We start from the raw sequence: 24,421 nt of genomic DNA on the forward strand, positions 1-24,421 counted from the left end.
GATTAGTTTAGCCTAGGGATTGCAGGTAGTTTTGCTTTACTGTCAGTGGTGGTCCTGGCCTCTTACCTAGGGGTATCTAAACAATCAAAACTCCTACATGCTCCAAAGGAGGTGTGGGGCACAACATTATCTGTTCTCAAACCAAATGAGTGAGAATGACAGGAGACGCTAACAAGGACTCAATGTGTGGAAAAAGAATCCAAACAGAAGGGGTGGAGCCTACTGTTTATAAGCAGCAACCACACACACACACACACACACACACACACACACACACCCACGGTTAACAGTTGGACTGTTGTTCTTTTTATGAAATGCTGTGCCCTTTGTTCACCAAACATACCTTTGCTCATTGCAGCCAAAGAGTTTCATTTTAAACTCTTTGGTCCACAGGACTTTTTTCAAAACTGCATCAGGCTTAATTGGTGCAAATGTTCTTTATGTTTCTTCTCTCCTGTGACGACACAGTAGAGGTTTTCTTCTGATGACTCGTCCATGAAGGTCAGTTGAAAAATGTACCACAACTCCAGAGTCTGCTAAATTTTCCTGGAGGTCTTTGCAGTCAAACAGGGGTTCTGACTTTGCTTTTCTAGCAATCATATGAGCAGTTCTCTTTGGTTTTCCAGAACTCATATTGACCTCCACTGTTCCTGCTAACTGCCATTTCTTAACTACATTCCCAACTGAGGAAATTGGTACCTGAAAACATTGTGCTATTCTCTTATAGGCATCTCCTGCTTTGTGGGCATCAATCATTTTCATTTTCAGAATGGTAGGCAACTGCTTAGCGGAACCCATGGCTGCTGATTGTTGGGACAAAGTTAGAGGAGTCTGGGTATTTATAAAGCTTTGAAATTTGCATCACCTGGCCTTTCCTAATGATCACTGTAAACAAGCCATGACCCTAACAGGCTAATTAAGGTCTTATTCCTTGGTCAACGTTATCTAACAGCTCAAGTCTCTTGCTTTTCCCTTTTCAGTCTAAAATTGTAGAAAACATAAACAATACACTGATATTGCTTATAACTTTGCAAAAGAGAGTTTCATGTTTGACGTTGTGTCTTTTGGAGATCATTTCATCTTCCACTTGCTTAACTGTTCGCATAAACAGAAATTTTGACCAGGGTGGCCAAACTTTCACATGCCACTGTTTGGTTTTGACGCGTGATTCTGATTCCGTTTGAGAAATTTATCTGTTAGCTGTCAGGGAGAAGGGCGTCTCACTTACCTTAGTAGGTCTGAGGAGGGAGGAGTATATTACACTGTCTCTCATGTATACAGTTTCACTTCAGGAAGACACAGTTTAACATTTTACTGATCCACAAGATAGGCTTCAGGTACTGTACAGTAGTGTCCTAACACAATAAGGTAAGAAACCACATACACACACATTAGTGTGGAAAGAGAATGTCAATTTGTTGTAAGAGTTGTAAGTGTTTAATGTCAGTATTTGTAAGTCTATACTTGTAGAAGTTAGTCATAATGGGAGAGAAAATATAATCTTAATACAGTGTTGAGTAAAACAGGTGAATACAGACGTGATGTAAATAAAATGTTTATCCTTTGTTTTGTATCTGTGTGTTTATACAGAAAGAGAGAGAGAGTCACCAGTGATGATTATTATGAGCCATTTATTACCTTAGGTACAGAGTTTAAGAATTATGGTTTGATTGTTTTATTGTATGTATTTATTTGCTTCTATTTGCTATTACAGTATTTGCTATTACACTCCTGAAAATAGTAGTAGTACAACTGTTATTATTATTATTATTATTAGTAGTAGTAGTAGTAGTAGTAGTAGTAAGTTGTGATAAATAAAATAATTAAAGGTGGGGTTTCTGATGTTTGAAAGCCAATGTTGACATATAAAATCACCAAAACAAACATGCCCCTAACCCAATTGGGTCCCACCCCTGTATCGATAGCTCCGCCCACACATACATACGTAACCCAGGCAACTAATGGAAAGAAATGTGTCTTTATCATAGCTGAAGGGAAGAACAATACGATTGCAGATAAACAAACAAGCAAAAATGACACACAAACATAATCATGTAAAGGACAAAGGCATATATTAGTTCTGTGTAACAAAGCAAAACCAACGTTACTCACCTATCGAGAAGGAAAAAAGCGCCTCGGCGTCTTAAGTAAAGTTGGTCACATATTCACAGATTGGAGTTTCCCGAGTCAATAACTCCTGAGCTAAACGCTGTTACTACACAAAACACAGTTGTAGCTGCATCTCTACATTACTACGATAGAAAAGAGGTGTTATTTGTGTAGTAACAGCGTTTAGCTCAGGAGTTATTGACTCAGGAAACTCCAATCTGTGAATATGTGACCAACTTCCTGCTCCTTCAGTTCTCTCCAGCTCTGGAAAGCTGATCCTATATTAACACGTCCTACTTCTTACCTTATCGTAAGCCTTTCTTCTCTTTCTTTCTTTGTTTTTATCCTCCATGTCAATGTTAAAACCGCTTTCTGCTAACGTCACACATGCGCACTGAACACTCTCTCCGCCCATATTGACAAGACACGCCCCTTCTGCTCATTGGTTACATGTTTGTTTTGATTTTTGTTTAGTTTGTCGTTCCGACTCATTTTCTGAAGCATTTCTCAAACAACGGAGACCCCACCTTTAATAAAGGGTGTTTTAGGCAGCATTGCTTGTTGTTTTAGATCTTGACTGCCCTCGTAGGAAGTTCACTCGCCCAGAAATGTACATTTGTAGTAAATATCTAAAGAAGGATACATAATGAAATAAGTCTTTTTTCAATGTTTTTCTATGTTTGTTACCAAAGGTTAAGAAGGAATACACAAAGATTAATAGTGATTAATAGTTCAATGATAATAAAAACACCAAGACAAATTTCTGTACATGTAAACACTACAGTACCTGGCAATAAACCAGATTCTGATAAACAAAGAATAATTGTGGTGTGGATGGATGTGGACCGCCACCATGTGGTCACATTTAGGAATAATAATAATAATAATAATAATAATAATAATAATAATAATAATAATAATAATAATAATAATAATAATAATACATATTAAATACTAAATAAATAACATAATAAAGCTATTAGGTATTTGGATAGAATCCTTTAAAAATAAGGTTGTATCATCTGATAGTTGTGTAATTACAAAGGATCTACACAGAACATGTAATGGTTTTAAATGTTCATTCTTTTTATTATACACTGCTTGGAACTCAGTTGTGTGTAATGAAATAAGTTGGCTAAAGTTAGCTATATACTCATTTATATAACATTTTAATGATATTAATACATTTTTCATCAAAGCCAAAATATTGTAGACCCTGTAAAATATAAAGGTGTTCAATTCTGTCAGAAGATTGAAAAAAGAAAAAAGAAAATAATAATAATATTCTACCACCATCCTCTATTAAACATGAATAATCTAACAAATCTAAAAAAAAAATACAGATGTTATTGTATATTAACCAATTTGGAAGAAATCCATATTGTAATATATAAACACACTGAAGTGACACTAGATGCAGAAGAGTTTTGTGGGTTTGTACTGAAGCTTTAATGTACACAGGTTGTTTTATAACTTAATAGTGTGACTATTTCCTGTAAGTGAACTCTGTGCTGATTCAGGGTTTAATTTAACACACCGATGTTGGAGTGAAGTAAACGTGTGTCCTGCTGTAATCTGGAGAAGGAGAAATGACCTCCAACATTCAATTCAATTCAATTCAAGTTTATTTGTATAGCGCTTTTTACAATGGACATTGTCACAAAGCAGCTTTACAGAACATAAACATAGAACAAAAGATAAACATAAGGAGAAGTATAAAGAATTAATGTAATAAGAATTCAAGATATATACAGTTCACAGTGTGTATGTATGTATGTATGTATGTGTGTATGTGTATTTGTCCCCAATGAGCAAGTCTGAGGGCTCAGGCAACAGTGGCAAGGAAAAACTCCCTTAGATTGGTAAAGGAAGAAACCTTGAGAGGAACCAGACTCAAGGGGAACCCATCCTCATATGGGTGACACTAGATGGTGTGGTTACAAAATATACAAGTATCACAGAGTCCAACTGGAGCCGGTAGATCTGTAGATGTCTCAGGGTTCTCACAGAGTCAGCCTTGTCTCAGTGGAGGTCCAAAAACTTCAACGCACGGAAGACGATCTTAGCATGGGTGTCTCAGCATGGGTAGAAAAAGAGAAGAGAAGAGCAGTGCAGAGGGATTAACATATCTGCTGTTCATAAGAATGTGCAAGTCTAGTGTAATAGTGCACAATATTATGGGATGTATTATGTGTACGCCTGACTAAAGAGATGAGTTTTCAATCTACATTTAAACTGTGAAAGTGTGTCTGAGCCCCGAACACTATCAGGAAGACTATTCCAAAGTTTGGGAGCTAAATAAGAAAACGCTCTACCACCTTTAGTAGACTTAGATATTCTGGGAACTACCAGAAGTCCTGAGTTTTGTGATCTCAGAGAGCGTGAAGGATTGTAACGTGTTAGAAGACTAGTTAGATACATGGGAGCTAAACCATTAAGAGCCTTGTACGTAAGTAGCAGCAGTTTGTAATCAATTCTAAACTTAACAGGTAGCCAGTGTAAAGATGATAAAATTGGGGTTATATGGTCATACTTGAGTGTGTCTGGAAAACAGGACTTAAAGAAAGACGAGAGGTGACTTACTTTTACATTCACCAGCAATAAATACACACCGTCTCATGGGAACACATCTGTATCTCTAAACACTCACTAGTTAACACAGGAACTCAACTTTGCTTTAAGGTGTTTAATAGCAGTGAATATATCACTGATCTGATCTAAGAACAGTTTAGACAAATCATTCACTGAGAGAAGAGTAAAAAGGACTGTGTAATGTGGAGCATAAGAGCAGCATAGCTTTGTGTCAGTGAACTGTACAGGCTTTTAGACCCAGCTGAGTCAGTTAGCTGTGATTGGGACCCCTGATATCAGTGTAATTCCTGACTTATGAGGCCTGTCTCCTGTTTGAATAAGTGTACAGACTGGATCTGAATTAAAAAGATGGAATTATTGGTGTTTAATGATCAACACATTGTTTAACAGTCCTGAGTATTAATTATTGCTGATATTTCTATTCTAGAATGATGGAGGGAAAGAGATCAGACTCACCAGAACCCAGCTGTGTGTCCATGAAGAGTGACGCGTCAATGGGACGTCCAATACGCTTCAGAGACAGAGACAGTTCTACTGATGTGAGGTCAGTATAGTGAGGTGTTTTACAGCAGTGTTCCACCTGATCAAACTCACTCGTCTCATTATGAAGCCCTTCATGAGCTTTATCAGGTGTTGAAGCAGTAAAACACTAAACTGTGCAGTGCTGCAGCTCTCGGACTGGCAGTGAGGAAAAGTGCTTTAAGAGTTCAGTTCAGTCTGCAGTCCCTGAGCTGGAGGGTCTGTGGTGCTACAGAAGAACATTTACACCTGGGACATTAATGACAATATAAAGATTTTATTCATTTATTCAAACATTTGTTTCTAAACATGTTGGTGTCAGTTAGGAAATCCTGAAATCAGTGTATTGTGTTAAGAGGATAGCGTTAAATATCTGTGTCTGTATTTATTAGTGTGTGATTTGTGCAGCTATGAATACATATAGTCCATATTACATGATGGGTTTTGTTTGTTCACAGACCACAAAAATCAAACATCAGCACAAATCAGCTGGACTCTATATTCAAGGTGTGTGTGTTGTTTTTAAAGTGTGTAATGTGTGTGTTGTGATCCCTTGTCATGTCTTGATGTGCAGCAGCATTAAGGGTAATCAGTTGTATGAGTTTTAAATGTGATAATAAAAAGAGACTTTTCTTCTTTTGATAAAATAAAAGCCTCTCTCACTGTGTAACATGATAATATTTAGATCTGTTCCTGTGTGTTTCTAACCAGGAGCTGGAACATAAAGTCATCACTCTGATAAAGAATGAGCTGAAGAGATTTAGGAAGCTCCTGAGTCCAGATTACCCAGCATGCACTGAGAGGGAGGTGGAGGATGAGGAGGATCTGCACAGTGTCAGAGATGGAGCGCTGAAGATCACACTGCACGTCCTGAAGAACATGAACCACACAGATCTCGTTAACACACTGCACAACAGTAAGAGCTCTGAGTCATGACTTTATTCCATCAGCTTCACTTTAGAGAGAGGAAATAGTTTTAGATATGAACACTTTTAGTTTTAAATTTAATTTTAATATCATGTTGTATCTGTTCATGGTCCAGCTTCAATAATATTTAGTACATCAGTCAGGAATTAATAGCAGTGTTTGTACGATTTTGCATTATAACTATTTATTACTAAACTAGATATCACTTTGTTTTTTAGAACTCGACTCTGTGTATCAGACAAAGTTGAAGTTCAATCTGAGAGAGAAGTTTAAAAGAATTAATGAAGGAATCTCACAGCATGGAAGCTCAGCACTTCTGAATGAGATCTACACTGAGCTCTACATCACAGAGGGTTGGAGTGGAGACGTCAATAATGAACATGAGGTGAGACAGATCGAGGCAGCGTCCAGGAGACCAGCAACACAGGAGAAACCCATCAAATGTAATGAGCTCTTTAAAGACAAGTCCATCAGAACTGTGCTGACTAAAGGAGTTGCTGGAATTGGAAAAACAGTCTCTGTGCAGAAGTTCATTCTGGACTGGGCTGAAGGAGAAGTAAATCAGGACGTCACCTTCATGTTTCCACTTCCCTTTAGAGAGCTGAATCTGATAAAGAAACAAAATCTCAGTCTGATGAAACTTCTACATCACTTTTTCCCAGAAATAAGAAAACTAGAATCAATAGACTGTGACTCCTACAAAGTGGTGTTGATCTTTGATGGTCTGGATGAGTGTCGACTTCCTCTAAATTTCCAGAAGAATGAGAGATTGTGTGATGTGACAGAGTCAGCCTCAGTGGATGTGCTGCTGACGAACCTCATCAGGGGGAATCTGCTTCCCTCTGCTCTCCTCTGGATAACCACAAGACCAGGAGCAGCGAATCAGATCCCTCCTGAGTGTGTAGACCAGGTAACAGAGGTACGAGGCTTCAGTGATCCTCAGAAAGTGGAGTATTTCAGGAAGAGGATCAGTGATCAGAGCCTGGCCAATAACATCATCAGACACCTGAAGTCTTCAAGAAGCCTCTACATCATGTGCCACATCCCAGTCTTCTGCTGGATCTCAGCCACTGTTCTAGAGAGAATGTTGGGTGAAGCAAAGCGTGGAGAGATCCCTAAGACTCTGACTCAAATGTTCACACACTTCCTGATCTTTCAGATCAAACACAAGGACCAAAAGTACCATCAGAAATATGACCCTGATCCTCAGCAGACCAGAGAGACTATCATGGCACTGGGAAAACTGGCTTTCCACCAGCTGGAGAAAGGAAACCTGATCTTCTATGAGGAAGACCTGACAGAGTGTGGCATTGATGTCAGAGAAGTGTCAGTGTACTCAGGAGTGTGTACCCAGATCTTCAGAGAGGAGTTTGGGCTTCACCTGGGGAAGGTGTTCAGCTTCGTACATCTGAGTGTTCAGGAGTTTCTGGCTGCTTTATACACATTTCTGTATTTTATCTCAAAAAAGAGAAATGTCTTAGTGAAGCAAGATCTTAAAAGTTTCATCAGAAATCCAAACATGTCTGATCTCCTCAGGAGTTCAGTGGACAAGGCCTTACAGAGTGAGAATGGACACCTGGACCTGTTCCTCCGCTTCCTTCTGGGTCTCTCACTGGAGACCAATCAGACTCTCCTACGAGACTTAATGCCACAGACAGGAAGCAGATCTCACAGCAAACAGGAAACAGTGGAGTACATCAAGGAGAAGATCAGGGAGAATCCATCTCCAGAGAAATCCATCAATCTGTTCCACTGTCTGAATGAACTGAATGATCATTCTCTAGTGCAGGAAGTACAAACTTACCTGAACAGAGGAGGTTACAGTCGTCTCAGTGACACCAGACTCTCTCCTGCTCAGTGGTCAGCTCTGGTGTTTGTGTTACTGACCTCAGAACAGGAGCTGGATGTGTTTGATTTGAGGAAATATGATGAATCACATGAATGTCTTCTGAGGCTGCTGCCAGTGGTCAAAGCCTCCAGAGAAGCTGAGTGAGTATTTTTATTTATAACTGTATTACTGCATGGTTTATTATTTTAATGTAACACTGAACTGCACTGTTTGGATTAATGTTAGTTAATAGTTCCTCTAATCATCTTTAAACAAACCTCTGGTACTTTTACAGAAGATTGTTTCACTTTTTACACTAACATGTTATATCTGAACTGAGGGCTGGGCCACATGGACAAAATCTTATAACATCATATGAGTCATTTTATAGCTTTTATATATGAATCATGAAAAATTAAGTCTTCTCTAAAATTTATGTAAAAATATCTCTACAAAATAACTGCATGCATTTAAGAACTAAAGACATTTCTGAACTAAACACCAGTGAAAGACTTTTTCTTTTCTGTTTATTTTGAAAGTGACATTTAACAAAACTCTCACAGATGAGAAAAACATCAGACTGACAAAATGGGATCAATATGGCTAGAAAATATAAAAAGTAAATATTAAAACACTCTGATGTCCTTCAAGTATCTCTTTATGTTGAAGTTCCTCATCTTTTGTTGTGTGTGACACAGTGTTGTGGGGAGATTCACTCTGTCATGGCTTTTTTACTCAATTGTTCTTTCTAATAAAAATAAAACATAAATGCTTTTTAAAAATTTAACCCAATACGAAGGAAAAACAAAAGTCTCCTTCAGTCTGCACTACTGCTAAACTTTACCAAGGACTGAGCTCGTGGTAAATAAAACATCAATCATCATTTTGGACCTCGACACATTGGACAGACGAAGTGGGAAAATGTTCAGCTTTATCTTCTTATTATGTTAGAAACAAGCTAGGCAGCTAACTCAGATGTGTGATGAAGATTTTCTTTCTCTAACACTGAACTGTTTGTAGAGGATGGAGTTTAAATGTGACTTTTTATATGAAGACTTTTATTTTGATGGGGTTCTTTTTTCTTTGCTTATCAAGTGTACAAGCAGGTAAAAAGAGAGAGGATGAATAATGTGTCACAGGTGAGTGTAGTGTCGTGACCGCTGTTATTAAAAAGTCCTGTTTTGTTCTACTTGGAGCTCGACAAAGACACCAAACTGTTAATGACCGATCACATTCTTGTTCTTGGGTCGTGATTGTTGTTAATCTGTTGTGGTTGAATTATAGACACAGTTTTTTGTCTGGTTCACTGCATCAGAAGATGGTGGATGTGGTAAAAACAGACGGTGAACACAAAGACGGTTGCACGTGACGGTTGGTCAGGTTTATCACCGTTACTGTTGAAGAGACGTCAGGTTTCATTCTTTTGAAACTTTCTGTGGATTTTGGAGATTTTAAGCTGTGGACTGTGTTTGTATTTATAAGCAGCTGTAGTGAATCTATATTTTTGTTGTACAGCGTTGTAACAGACTGGTTTTGTTCTCTGTTCATCATTATGTACTGATAAAATATTACACATTGGGCTAAAGGTTTACAGACTCTGAGGTCTGATATCACTTGAGCTCTTATTGAAGTGGGAACAAAATAATGAATGGTACCATACTGGAAAGAGTGGAGGTGGATTTTCTTTATTGTATTGAATATGTTCTTGTATTCAGCTTAAGTTGAGTTTTATAACTGAGTTACAGAGGTGAATTAGAGGCGATTTTAATAAATATCATTCATCAGATGAATTTCTTCTGTCACTGCTGCCAGTGGTAAAAGCCTCCAGAAAAACTCTGGAGTCGGGCGTCTCACTTACCTTGCTAGGTTTGGGGAGGTTGTGCTGTTCAAAGCTAGTTCCTCACTGTGTATTATACAATATACACTACACTCTTCAGGAAGTACCATGTCACTTATAGCCACCTGAAGCCCACCTACACAAATCCTTTAGTGTAACACACAGTAGTGTTGTGTTAGATTTTTACCTACGAGGTGGGTTAGATTTCCTGCTATGTGTATAGTCAGTGTTTTAGATTTAACAAACAAATCTGTCTGTATGTTGATCCATCTAAAGCTAATACTTGTGTATATACAGTGTCACTCATTTAAAGGTAAAAAGTTTGACTTTGTTTATTTCTGATGTTCTTTCTAATATCCTTTATTTACAATGTTTATATTCGATGATAGATTTTATATAAAATACATCGTTTATAAGGTTAAAAACTGTAATCTTTCTCTTTAGTTTGGATTTGTTTGTACATATGTGAACACTCCACCTGTACTCAGGTCCACACCAAACACCTGAACCAGTGTGTGTGTAAAATCAGAGGTCTGGAGGTGACAGATTTGTACCTGTACGAGCACAGAGAACAACACACACCAACTGTTTTAGTGTCTCTGTGAAATCCAACATATAACTGAGTGTAAAGTACGACTAGTATTGTCATGTTATTAACTGGTAGTATACAGCTGTATAATTCTTTATTTTCTGTAATAAAATGCACTGTATCTGCAGTGCTGGTTGTAGAAACTTGAACACAGATCAGAGTGTAGTGTTTGTAGGCTGCTCACTCTCACATGTGTGTGTTATGTACATGACCTAATGGTCTTATAATAAACTGTAGCTGAGAGATTGTGGAGTGCAGAAAGACGTCCCTGCTCCTGTAAATGTGCTGATGTGGTGTCCTGTCCTCTGATTTGTGTGTGTGACACAAACACACTGACATTTATGTTACATCTTCAACTTTAGCTGGATTATGGCTGTGTTTGTGTGTTTGAGATCAGTGTTCTGATATTTCATCATTTCTCTTCCAGTCTGTGTCGGTGTAATCTGACAGAGGAAAGCTGTAGCGTTCTGTCCTCAGTTCTCAGCTCAAACTCCTCCAGTCTGAGAAAACTGGACCTGAGTTACAATAAACTGCAGGATTCAGGAGTGAAGCTGCTCTCTGATGGACTGAAGAATCCACAATGTACACTGGAGATACTGAGGTACACACACACACACACACACACACACACACACACACACAGTGTTTAAGCTGCTTTGTAAATGTATTTAGTGAAGGTGACTGATGGATAAACACTGAGAGTGAGATCCACATCCTGGGAGCAGCGACACTAAAAGCAGTTTGACTGAAGCTTCTTCTTATTAAAATTCACCTTAAGGAAGTCAGCATTTGTTGATGATAAATAAATATTTGAGATGATATTAAAATGATTGTGGATGTCACAGGTAACCAGTACAGTTCCTGTACAATAGGAGTGATTTGGTTACTAACTGTAATGTATAAAGGGTTTTTTGTGAAATACATAAAAGAGCGTTACATTAATCTAATCTACTTGGAATGATTGTACTGTATGTAGAAAAAGTTTTTCTGTTTCTTCTTTACATTAAAATGGACAAATAATTTCAGTGTTCCTCAAATGATAAAATGTGACTTTAGAGATATTATTGATGTGAGGAACAAAGCTGAGGTCAGAGTCGACTATTACACCCAGATTTCTAACCTGTATCCCAGCTCATTTTTCAATACGTTTTCTCTTTTTTCTTTATCTCCTACAATTAATATCTCCATTTTATCCTGGTTTAACTGTAGAACGTTCTGTGACATCCAGTCAGATATTTCATTCAAGCATGTAATCAGTTTGTTAATTAGCTCTTGATTACACAGCGACACTGATATATAAACTTGTCATCTACATAACTATAAAAACTGATTTCATGTGTTTGAGTCGAACAAGAGACATGTAGAGGGAGAAAAGCAAGGCTCCTAAAATAGATCTTTATGGAACTCCAAATGAAATTTCATGTTGTCTTGATGAGTGACTTCACAATTGACCATAAAACTGTCTAGCAAGTATGATGTGTACCAGTTTAGTACTGGTCCTGAGAGACCTACCCAGTGTTCAAGTCTGTGTAGAAGAATCTCCTGGTCTACAGAATCAAAAGCTGTCACTCAGGTCAAGAAGAACAAGAATGGAAATGTGATCAGAACTGGAACTTAGTTACAGATCATTTAAAACCCTGAGCAAATGCTGCACAGCACAGAACATTTGTGTTTAGTGACACTAAAACTCTATAAAAGGTAAATGGGAGTTATTGTGACTTATTAATGTAACAGCAGCTGAAGACCAAAATGTGGTACCAGTTTACAGGAAAGGTGAATTAGGTGTGAATGTGGTGAAGGGAAAGGAAACGGTTGGAAGGAGAGAAAAAGAGATCTACACTGTACCCAGGTGATCATGAACACTGTAATGACCAGTCGGCAAAATCCATGTGAAGAAGTTTTAATGAAGAAAAGATAAGACAAAATATCCGAGTCTGAAATAAGCGTAACAAACAGTCCATGAGGAGAACAAATCACATCCACAAATCTGAAGAAGCAATAATCCAAAGAGCAAAAACAGGGTCAATAGTGATAAATATCAACATCAGAAACAAAGCTAATTCACACCATATAGAAAAACACTTATTCATTTGATCTGTGTATTGAGGGTATTATGTGATGTGTCTCTGTGTGTGAAGGTTATTAAAAAACACCACCAACAGTTTTACTGTCTCTGTGAAAATACTGAAAGATCTACATCACTTCTCACATCAGAACAAAGTACATTTATTTCCACAGTGTGTAGATCAGTGTACATTACACACACATTTAATAACATACTAATACTCTAGTCATACTAAAGTGTTGTACAGCATTAAATAAAGATGTCATGACAAACAGAAGTAATTAATAAACCAGCTTTTATCCTCCAGAAACATCACACTGGTCTCTAAATAGCTCTAACAGTGTGCTCGAAATCTGTCAGCTCAGGTGTAGAGAATTCCCTGTGTAAATACTCCTACACACACACACACACACACACACACACACACACACACACACACAATACTACTCCTATTTACAGTGAGGACAATAAATTAATTTCTCTGGTGTTATCTGTCCTCATGGAGCTGCTACCATTTTATAGACCTGTTTCTGTTGTTCAATGGGAGCAAAAATATTCCTGAAAATGTTTGTAACACAAAGTAAAAGTCTGTACAATGTACACAGATCTACACACTGAACACACTGTAATGAAGCAGTAAAGGACAATGTGTAAATGTTCTCCAGCAGAACTTTCCCCAGAGCTGCTGAACACACTGTATGAACATCTCTCTGCTAGAAATAAAGAGACGTGTTTGTTCAGAGTGACGTCTCTGTTATTATCTTTTTACAGAAAGTTAAATACATCGTCTCATATGAGCTGAGACACATGGATCTGTCCAAGAGCAGTCCAAGTTTATACACAGATGTTCATTTTATATTTTTATCCTGATATTAGAACCTTGGGTTCAGGTAGACACTTTATTTCTCACTGATGGAAACACCTCAATTCACTATCAGAGAAATAAATCAAACACTTTATCATTTCTCTTCCAGGCTGTGGGGGTGTGATCTGACAGAGGAAAGCTGTAGAGTTCTGTCCTCAGTTCTCAGCTCAAACTCCTCCAGTCTGAGAGATCTGAACCTGAGTTACAATAAACTGCAGGATTCAGGAGTGAAGCTGCTCTCTGATGGACTGAAGAATCCACACTGTACACTGGAGATACTGAGGTACACATACACACACACACACACACAGACACACAAACACACACACAAACACACACATACACACACATACACACACACACATACACACACACACACACACACACACACACACACACACACACACCCACACACTGTGTTTAAGCTGCTTTGTAAATGTATTTAGTGAAGGTGACTGATAGAGATGAGCCGGATATTCGGCTGAAACGAGTATCCGGTACGGATAAAGCACTTCTGCCGAGTACGAGTATTATACGAGTAATACGAGTCAATATCTGTGCTCAGATTGTATGAAAATCATCATTGTGTAGCTGATTGTGTCAGCGTTCTGTGATAGGCTAGTCACAGGCCCCTCCCCTACAGTGATAGGCTAGTCACAGCGCCCCTCCCCTACACACATACAGATGTATTGTGTTGCTGTGTCTCGCTCTGCTCACTCACAGTCACACACACAACAGCTCTCTGTCTCTCCCTCAGTCACTCGGGTTCGTGGGTCTTTTCCGTTAACGTTTAGGGTTTCTTCAGCTTTTTACTTCGGGTTGTAACGTTAATAATACGTACTTACTAACCAGTAGAGTTCTGGTAAACGTGGGTTCGTTCAGACGTGGTGCATTGCGTCTCTGCCTGTCGGAGATTTTTTTTTCTTTTTTAAACCTTCAGCTGTCTCTAACCAGTAACCAGACACTGTGTGTCTGACACGTTTTTGCTGTATTTCATAAAAACATAAAGGTAGTAAGCTAGTGTTATAAATATTACAAATTAATTATTACCGATTAAAGCCGCCCCCATTTCAAAATAAGCCCAGCCTACTTCCGTGTTAGGCCCCACCCACTCCGAGTACAGATACGGATAATTCATATGGTTAACAGATACAGATAATGCTGTACTCACTCATCCCTAGTGACTGATGGATAAACACTGAGAGTGAGATCCACATCCTGGGAGCAGCGACACTAAAAGCAGTTTGACTGAAGCTTCTTCTTATTAAAATTCACCTTAAGGAAGTCAGCATTTGTTGATGATAAATAAATATTTGAGATGATATTAAAATGATTGTGGATGTCACAGGTAACCAGTACAGTTCCTGTACAATAGGACTGATTTGGTTACTAACTGTAATGTATAAAGGTTTTTTTTTGTGACATACATAAAAGCGTTACATAAATCTAATCTACTTGGAATGATTAAATGTAGAAAAGGTTTTTCTGAATCTTCTTTACATTAAAATGGACAAATTCTTTCAGTGTTCCTCAAATTATAAAATGTGACTTTAGAGATATTATTGATGTGAGGAACAAAGCTGAGGTCAGAGTCGACTATTACACCCAGATTTCTAACCTGTATCCCAGCTCATTGTGTTCAGGTAGACACTTTATTTCTCACTGATGGAAACACCTCATTTCACTATAAATCAATTTCTCTTCCAGTCTGTGTCTCTGTAATCTGACAGAGGAAAGCTGTAGAGTTCTGTCCTCAGTTCTCAGCTCAAACTCCTCCAGTCTGAGAGAACTGGACCTGAGTGTCAATAAACTGCAGGATTCAGGAGTGAAGCTGCTCTCTGATGGACTGAAGAATCCACACTGTACACTGGAGATACTGAGGTACACACACACACACACACACACACACACACACACACACACACACACACACACACACACACAAACACACACACACACTCACACACACACAGAGTTGTAATAAACACTACAACATCCAGTTCTCCTCTGTGGTAACTGTAATTGTAGTGATCTGATATATTGTCATTGTTGTGTGTGTGAGATGGAGAGTAAATGTACTGTATATAAAGATTTTGTGTAGTTCATGTTTTCAGTACTAAAACTGAGTGTGTTAAGTGTGAGAAGGTTTTCTTTCTTGCAGGATGCGTGACTGCAGTATTACAGATGAAGGTTGTGCTGCTCTGGCTTCAGCTCTGAGGTCAAACTCCTCATCACACCTGAGAGAACTGAATCTGTACTATAATTATCCAGGAGAATCAGGAGTGAAGCTGCTCTCTGATCTACTGAAGGATCCACACTGTAAACTGGAGACACTACAGTGAGTTACTGACTTACTGTCTCTTTACTGTATGATATTGAGTAATATTCACTGTATGCTGTAAAATGTCACATCTGTGTGTATTTATGCTTCTGTTGTTCATAAGCAATGTGTTTAAATGTGTCTGTAATTCTGTCCTGTTGTGTTTTTCAGCATTAATGATAAGACACTCACCAGGTCTGGTGTATGACAGGAGTCTCTCCTCAGACCTTTTTTCCAGGATAAATCAGTTATGGAGGTGAAGCGTTAGAACACGTCCCACATTTCCAGCAGTTTGGGAGCTGAATCATTCATATTCAGATGTAGAAGATCCATAACAATAACTGTGACTGATCACATCCTTTTATCCTCTCAGCTACAACTTCACACTTTAACATCTTTTACAATCCAAAGTCAAATCTTTCAGCATCTACACACACACGGACGGTTTGCAGCCGAGTGTGAAGCGGCGGGGATGAGAATCAGCTCCTCCAAGTCTGAGGCCATGGTTCTCAGCAGGAAAAGGGTGGCTTGCCCCCTTCAGGTTGGTGGAAAGCTCCTGCCTCAAGTGGAGGAGCTTAAGTATCTTGGGGTCTTCTTCACGAGTGAGGGAAGGATGGAGCGGGAGATCGACAGGCGGATCGGTGTATCTTCTGCAGTGATGCGGTCGATATACTGGTCTGTTGTGGTAAAGAAAGAGCTGAGCCGCAAGGCGAAGCTCTCTATTTACCAGTCGATCTACGTTCCTACCCTCATGAGCTTTGGGTCATGACCGAAAGGTCAAGATCTCGGATACAGGCGGCCAAAATGAGTTTCCTCCGCAGGGTGGCTGGGCGCTCCCTTAGAGATAGGGTGAGGAGCTCGGTCACTCGGGAGGAGCTCAGAGTAGAGCCGCTGCTCCTCCACATCGAGAGGAGTCAGCTGAGGTGGCTCGGGCATCTGTTCCGGATGCCTCCTGGACGCCTCCCTGGGGAGGTGTTCCGGGCATGTCCAACCGGGAGGAGGCCCCGGGGAAGACCTAGGAGACGCTGGAGGGACTATGTCTCTCGGCTGGCCTGGGAACGCCTCATTCCCTATTCCCCCGGAGGAGCAGGAGGAAGTGTCTGGGGAGAGGGAAGTCTGGGTGTCCCTGCTCAGACTGCTGCCCCCGCGACCCGGCCCCGGATAAGCGGTAGAAGATGGATGGATGGATGGATCTACACACAACAGAGATATCATCACATCATCACACTGATTACACAAATACACATCCATGTGTTACAGATGTTTATGTTCTTTATTTTTTATCTCAAATTTGTTTCTCCACAGATGATTGACTCACATGTGATGTGATGTTCATTCATTCATCTTCTAACGCTTATCCGAACTACCTCGGGTCACGGGGAGCCTGTGCCTATCTCAGGCGTCATTGGGCATCAAGGCAGGATACACCCTGGACGGAGTGCCAACCCATCACAGGGCACACACACTCTCATTCACTCACGCAATCACACACTAGGGACAATTTTCCAGAGATGCCAATCAACCTACCATGCATGTCTTTGGACTGGGGGAGGAAACCGGAGTACCCGGAGGAAACCCCCGAGGCACGCACTCCACACACACACACTCCACCCGACCCTGGAGGTGTGAGGCGAACGTGCTAACCACTAAGCCACCGTGCCCCCTGATGTGATGTTGATTTATTTATTTTCCTTTAAAAGTGTCTTCCTTTCAAAACCTTTTCATAAAATTGAGTTCTTTCTCTTCTATACATTCCAGTTCTTCTACTATTTCTTTTATTTTTTTGTTCTCTTTTCCCAATTCTTTCTCTAATTTAAAAGAAAGTACTTCTTTCTTTCTTTCTTTCTTTCTTTCTTTCTTTCTTTCTTTCTTTCTTTCTCCCATTCTACATTATTAATTAAAAAATTTCAATTAAAAATGTAACATTATCTTCCTCCTTTATTTCATTTCCTTTTTCTTTTTCTATAATTTCTCTAATCTTAAAATCATAGTGGTTTTTCTTTAAACTCTCTGTATTTAGAATCCATACACTTTGTTCCCTTTCTACATTATTCCAGTCATAAAAAATAAAAACTCATGATACTCAAACTTGTTTCCTTATATCTAATTTTGTCTGTAAAGTTTTCTACATTTTTTGTACATAAAATAAAGTCAATCGTTGTCCTGCAGGTTTTTCACTATATCTCTTCTTTTCTTCCTACATTTCTCTCTCTCCACACGTCTATCAGGTTGTTTTTACTCATTAGATCCTTTAGTTCTTTTCTCTCTGTATCTGATTTAATAACCATCCCATCTGCCATATGGAGTTTACTGAAAACAGTCACTGTCCCATCATTATTATTTCTTTATGCTTCTTTAAAATTCTTTTTAAAGGATTAAATAATTCTTTCTTTTCTTTTTTATCTGTTGGGTCATGTACATTTACTAAACTGACAAAAAAGAGAGCTAAAAGTTCACTGTGTAGAGGCAAATTCTAGTGTTTCAGTTCTCTTATTTGTACCCCAGGTGTGTGTGTCGGTATGTGTGTGTCTGTATGTGTGTGTGTGTGTGTGTTTGTGTGTGTGTGTGTGTGTGTGTGTGTGTTCATGCATCCTCCCTGGTTACTGAAGATGTCTCCCTTTGAGTTTGGACCGTTAAGATTGGGGATCACTTCTATTAGGAAACTCCCAAAGTGGGGTTTGAATGTGTGCCCATTCAGTGCACAGTTTCTGCTATAGTTTCAGTAAAATTTCACTATTCTAAACGTGGCTTTGCCCAGCAACTTTGTTCACTTTGTTGTGATTGGCCCTTGTCCTTCTTATTCCCGCCTCTGCAGGTATACTGAGAATTATGATTGGATGAAGGAGTGGAGTTTAGAACTGCAGATCGATGTGAGAGGTTTGTTGTTTGTCTCCTGCGAGTTTTAAGGCTAATATATAGAGTAAATAACCACTGACAAAGTGTGTTAAAGCGTCTGTATTTGGCTGACCGAGTGTTATTACTACTTTTATTTGTGTATATAATGTGTACAAGAGTAAAGTTTACGACTTGTTCCTTCTGAGTCTGCATTACTTTAGTACATTATTAACCCTCACGGTGTGTTGATAGAAATGTTAAGAGTGGAGTAACTGCCATAGCACCAACATCTGGTTATCCTTATGTGACAATCTCATCCAATACAATAAAGAAACAAAGTGAAATTAATGCAGCAAAACCAGAAAAACCAAATAAAAGACAACAAAGACACAAAGCAAGGAAGAAGGAAGTTATGGAAAATAAACTAAAGGAAATGGGGACACTGTTGTATGAAATAAAGGAAGTGAATGTATCTGATTAAAACTGTGAAGAAGAGATCCAGAAGGAAGCTGATACAACAACAGGAGGAACAGACACTGTACCTAGACAGTTGGATAAAGACCCATCATCTTGCTGAAAGAAGATTATTGAATTGTTCTACGTTTTCTTTTTCATTTTATAGAACGATAAGTTTTCTTTACCTTTTATACCAACTTACGTAATCGTTTGTATGCTCAAGAAATGATGTAATGTTCAGTAGCATGTTTAAATGTCAAGATAGAGAGTAACATTGAAAGCTTGATGTGAAATCACAAGGTTTTGTGTCAGCAGTATAGAAAACACACAATCAGCAGCGGCAAAAAACCTGAAGAACTAATTATATTTATATATGTATATTTATGTAGATACATTATTTTTCACTTATATTTTCATATTTTATATAGTTTTTTATAAAGTTGATACTTTTTTATTTATCTATCTACTTTTGCTTTATTTTTTTTATCCTAAATTGTATTCCTTTTTTTATGCTTATATACCGGACAGTTGTAAAAAGCATGTGACTGCATGTCGTACCCTGTATGTACGTGTACGTGACCAATAACTTTTGGGTTTGTTTTTATTTTTTTTTAACTTGGTTTGTCATTTTATTTTCTTCTACTTACGCTAGAATTGTTTGATTATTTGAAGCAGATTTTATTTGTAATTTTCCTTTACATATATTACACACATTTATCTGTATTACACTGCTTTTAATAAAAACAAGGCCTCCCATTGTGAGGATCCTGAAAACACAAGAAGGTCTAAGTCTGACTCCTTCATCTAAAGATACAAACAATAGATTAGGGAGAAGAACTTGAAGCGGACCGAGGGACTTGGAAGGACACCTGCGTTCAAGGTAAGACCAAGTCTGATAGCTGATCTTGTGTTTTCAATACTAACCCAGTTAGGTAATAATAGTGTGGAAGGTTTTCTACACAATCCCAAAACAAGTGTCACTGAGGGACACGTACGTCAGTATAAATGACTTCAGGTGTAATATCTTTTTGGTCAGAGCAGTGTGTCACAGCAGGTTAGAGTACAGTTATAGTGTACAAGGGATTAAAACCTTCATATTGTTCATAATATGTGGACTTGGTGTATAACTACGTTATATTTGCACATAAAGACAATTTCACCGGCTATTATTGGCTTTACGGAAGTGACGTTTCCCAACTGGAGTCTTCTGAATGCTGACCTGTCCTGTGTTATGCAAGGGTAAAAGTGCATGAAGAGAACTATGAACGTAGACAACTCATTAATAAATATATAGTAATATTAATGTGATGATTAGGCTTTTTTCTGGATATAACAATGCTATTCATGTTGTGTTCAAATTAACATTCATCCAAGACTGACAGCAATTAGCAGGAATAATTATGGTCCTTGCTACATCAGGTAAGACTATTGCTAAAGATACTCTTCAGTTGTTGTTGTTTTTGTCTGAATAAAAATCTAATATTTAGAAGCTTTGAATTCAAATGAACAATTTATTGGTCATGTACACAATCATACACAGTACGATGTAAAGTGTTTATTGAACTGTCAAAAATAGACCTAAGATGGAGTTTATATGAGTAGGAAAGGGAAAATATCTATAAAATTATAATTCTATAAGCTGTCTATAAGACAATGAACATATAGGAGAATAATGACATTTTGCTTCCACACAGAATCAACAATTATTACTGATATTTTCTTAAAATGTTTCATTTATAAAGCAAACTATGTCTATAGAATTAGTAATCAATGCACATGACCTCTTTTTTTATGTCCACTAAACACAATGTGAGTGACTATCTAAGGAAAAATCAGAGTAAACATTTATTAGATAAACATGTATTGGGCATGAATTTGCATAAATCTGTGTCATTAATCTGAAAACATGTAAGACTGATCTAACATTACAAAAGTAAGAATGAATGAAAATAGCTGTCATTCTTTTTCTAGTTGTTTTTATAAAATGAGATCATGGCCTTTTACAATTACACAGGCAAACATACACAAGGCATTAGCAGCTATCTTAGGGGCAGCTGTCAGTAAGTAACATACAACCCCAACATCCACACCCAGGCACATATCAAGTAAAGTTAGGTTTGTGTGATACAACTGTACTAGTTGGAATGTAGTAATAGCACATCCTGTCACATTTGATTATACACTCTTAAAGTCTTTATGTTCATTACTAGACTTTAACCAGTAGATGGCTAGTGAGTCTTCTGTATAGAACTGTTCTATTCAAATCACATCTCTATTAAAATGCTGCCATCAACTGCTGCTATTGTATGTTCACAATAATCCACTTATTGTTTCCATCTGCTTATTTGTACAATGGTCAATTACAGACTGCACACTAGTCTGCGCTATTTTATGTCCTGTAGTGTATTGACCTGTCTGTCTGCGCTGTCTTTTGTCTTGCACTGTTTGCAGTAAGTGCACACTATGTACTTTATGTAGCTAGGACAACTTAGGTTTCAGTCTCAGCTCTGTGTTGCTCTATGTTGTTTTATGTAGCACGATGGTCCTGGGGAAATGTTGTTTTATTTTACTGTGAAATCTTTACACACTCTCTCTCTCTCTCTCTCTCTCTCTCTCTCTCTCTCTCTCTCTCTCTTACTGCCAGTGACACATTGAACAATATTACAGTGATATATATGTATATATACAAAGTGTAACCACAGCAACAATTACAAGGGTTTGCCTTGGTGAGTGAAATTCTTAGGAGCGAACTCCGGAAATTGCAGAAATAATTATACAGATAATGAATTAACAGGTGAAAATGTTCAATTTGCTCATACATATAGTCAGTACACACAGTGTACTATTGGGCATAATTACAGTAGAACTACACATTATATGCAGTATGTACTTGTATGTATATATGTGTGTATGTGTGTGTGTGGATGCTCAATATCGTGCAGGTGTAGAATGTTCTGAGGATGCTGGGGCTCATTCCAAACTTCCTCAGCCATCTCAGGAAGAAGAGGTGTTGATGTGCCTTCTTCAGTACTGCATCAGTGTGTATGGCCCAGGTGAGATCCTTGCTGATTGACCATGGACCACAAAATATGTAAAATATAAAAAATAAATCTTAAAGTAATATCGATTCACACAGTGTGTGTATATAAAAAGTATTTATTTTTAATTTAATCCTGCTAATTTTATCCAGTTATACAGAGTATTGTATTATTGTATTAAATGCAGTGTGCATGTATAGTCCAGTGTTAATAAATGCAGTGTGAGTGTATAGTCCAGTGTTGAACTGTTAGCTAAAGTGCAGTGTGTGGCATACCATATTGTGGAAGTATGCTACAGGGTGTATTAGTTTTGACTGTTAATTAGTCTGATAGCCTGAGGGAAAAAGCTATCCCTCATTCTGCTAGTGCGGGATCGGATGCTGCGGAGGCGTCTTCCTGAGGGAAGCAGAGAGAACAATCTGTATACACCGCCTGGTGTAGATGTCCTGGAGGGAGGAAAACTCACCTCCAACAATGTGGCTGGCAGTTCGCACGGCCCTTTTCAGAGCTTTACGTTTTCCAGCGGTGCTGTTTCCAAACCAGGCAGTGATGCAGCCCATCAGGATGCTCTCTATGGTGCAAGGGTAGAATGTTCTGAGGATGCTGGGGCTCATTCCAAACTTCCTCAGCCGTCTCAGGAAGAAGAGGCGTTGATGTGCCTTCTTCAGTACTGCGTCAGTGTGTAGGCCCAGGTGAGATCCTCGTTGATTGACCATGGACCACGAAATATGTTAAATATAAAAAATAAATCTTAAAGTAATATCGATTCACACTGTGTGTATATAAAAATAATTTGTTGTTAATTTAATCCTGCTTTTTTGTTTATTTCTTCAATTTGTAATTCATATTTTAATATAATGAAAAATAATGTTCTTTTCTTATAGCAGCTATAAGAAATTACAGAAATTGCATCCAAATTCCACTCCAAGGTACACATCTAAAAGAGCTCATTCCTAAAAAGGTTTAAGTATCATAAGGCAATACTTTTAGGACTCTAAACGTATAAACTTGATTCAATTATAAGTATGATATACTTTAATGATATAATTTATCAACATCTCGTGGTGTGATGAAAGGAACCTACACTCTATTAAATCCTTCTGCTCCCCTGATCTGGAATTTCATATGCTTCTGTGTCGACCATTCTGGATACCGAGGGAATTTACAGCGGTCATTATCACAGCTGTTTACATTCCTCCTCAAACCAACACAGACCAGGCACTCAAGGAACTGTATGGGAATATAAGTGAGCAGGAAACCGCGTACCCAAATGCAGCATTTATTGTTACGGGACAATAATATATTATTATAATACAATAATATATATTATTATTATTATTATTATTATTATTATTATTATAATATTCAGAACTATAGCTCCCAAATATTTTCAACACATCACCATCAACACACATGGTGATCGTTTACTGGACCACTGCTACTCTCCCTTACGGGACGCCTACAAATCCCCCCCCGCCCACCTTTTGGCAAATCGGATCACTCGTCCATTCTGCTCCTGCCGGCTTATAGGCAGAAACTGAAACGGGAAGCACCCGTCCTCAGGACAATACAATGCTGGTCGGACCAATCAGACACTATACTACAGGACTGTTTTGATCACGTGGACTGGGACATGTTCCGAGCAGCGTCTGATGACGACATAGAGGCGTACTCAGATACTGTAACGTGTTTCATCGGGAAGTGTGTAGAAGATGTTGTGCCAACTAAAACAATCTGCGTCTACCCCAACCAAAAACCGTGGATTAATAGCGATGTTTGAGCAGCCTTGTCAGCGCAGACATCTGCTTTTAAATCCAGGAACGCTGATGATTGCAAACAAGCCAGTTACGATCTCAGGAAATCCATCAAAGCCACAAAAAGACAATTTATAAACAAAGTTGAAGAACAATTCAACACCAATGATGCAAGAAGCATGTGGCAGCGCATCAATAACATCACGGATTGTAAAGGGAACAAACCAGCTACTGTGAACATTGCCGCCTCTCTACCGGATGAGCTAAATAACTTTTATGCTCATTTTGAGGCTCACAACCCCACCCTCACAGAGAGCGCTCCCGCGGCTGCTGCAGGAGATGTGAGTGCACTCTCCATCTCTGTCACGGAAGTAACCCAATCCTTCCGAAGGGTAAACATCCGCAAGGCTGCAGGTCCTGATGCCATCCCAGGCCGTGTGCTCCGAGCATGCGCATCCCAACTAGCTGGTGTTTTCACAGACAATTTCAATCTCTCCCTCTGTCTGTCTGTGGTTCCCTCGTGCTTCAAAAAAAATCCTCCATTGTGCCCATACTAAAGAAAAACAGAATCATAAATGACTGGAGGCCAGTTGCTCTCACACTCATCTTCAGAAAGTGTTTTAAGAGACTCAACAGAGATCTGCTCTGTGCTGCCTGGATCACTGGATCCGCTACAATTTGCATATC

General features: G+C 38.6%; 2 protein-coding genes across 6 annotated transcripts in view; one reads left to right on the forward strand and one right to left on the reverse strand.

Annotated features, from left to right (window-relative positions):
• The window catches only part of LOC132849173 (NLR family CARD domain-containing protein 3-like), a 116,011-nt gene that overhangs the window by 64,883 nt on the left and 26,707 nt on the right, over positions 1-24,421 (reverse strand). The window lies entirely within an intron of this gene.
• On the forward strand, positions 420-16,478 carry LOC132849170 (NACHT, LRR and PYD domains-containing protein 3-like). 4 transcript variants are annotated; one of them, XM_060875412.1, is made up of 11 exons: positions 1,260-1,368; positions 1,591-1,643; positions 5,129-5,245; positions 5,679-5,727; positions 5,932-6,136; positions 6,366-8,136; positions 10,829-11,002; positions 13,441-13,614; positions 15,039-15,212; positions 15,493-15,669; positions 15,823-16,478. In XM_060875412.1, the coding sequence occupies exons 3-11, from the start codon at positions 5,130-5,132 to the stop codon at positions 15,857-15,859; spliced, it is 2,877 nt and encodes a 958-aa protein (XP_060731395.1). In that variant the 5' UTR covers positions 1,260-1,368; positions 1,591-1,643; position 5,129; the 3' UTR covers positions 15,860-16,478. The 4 variants fall into 4 exon arrangements, with proteins under 4 accessions (XP_060731398.1, XP_060731397.1, XP_060731395.1 ...); XM_060875415.1 differs by lacking the exons at positions 1,260-1,368; positions 1,591-1,643 and adding an exon at positions 420-501; XM_060875414.1 differs by lacking the exon at positions 1,591-1,643 and having other exon boundaries at positions 1,242-1,368.

Source organism: Tachysurus vachellii, chromosome 7, assembly GCF_030014155.1.
Source record: "Tachysurus vachellii isolate PV-2020 chromosome 7, HZAU_Pvac_v1, whole genome shotgun sequence".
Taxonomy (NCBI): Eukaryota; Metazoa; Chordata; class Actinopteri; order Siluriformes; family Bagridae; genus Tachysurus; species Tachysurus vachellii.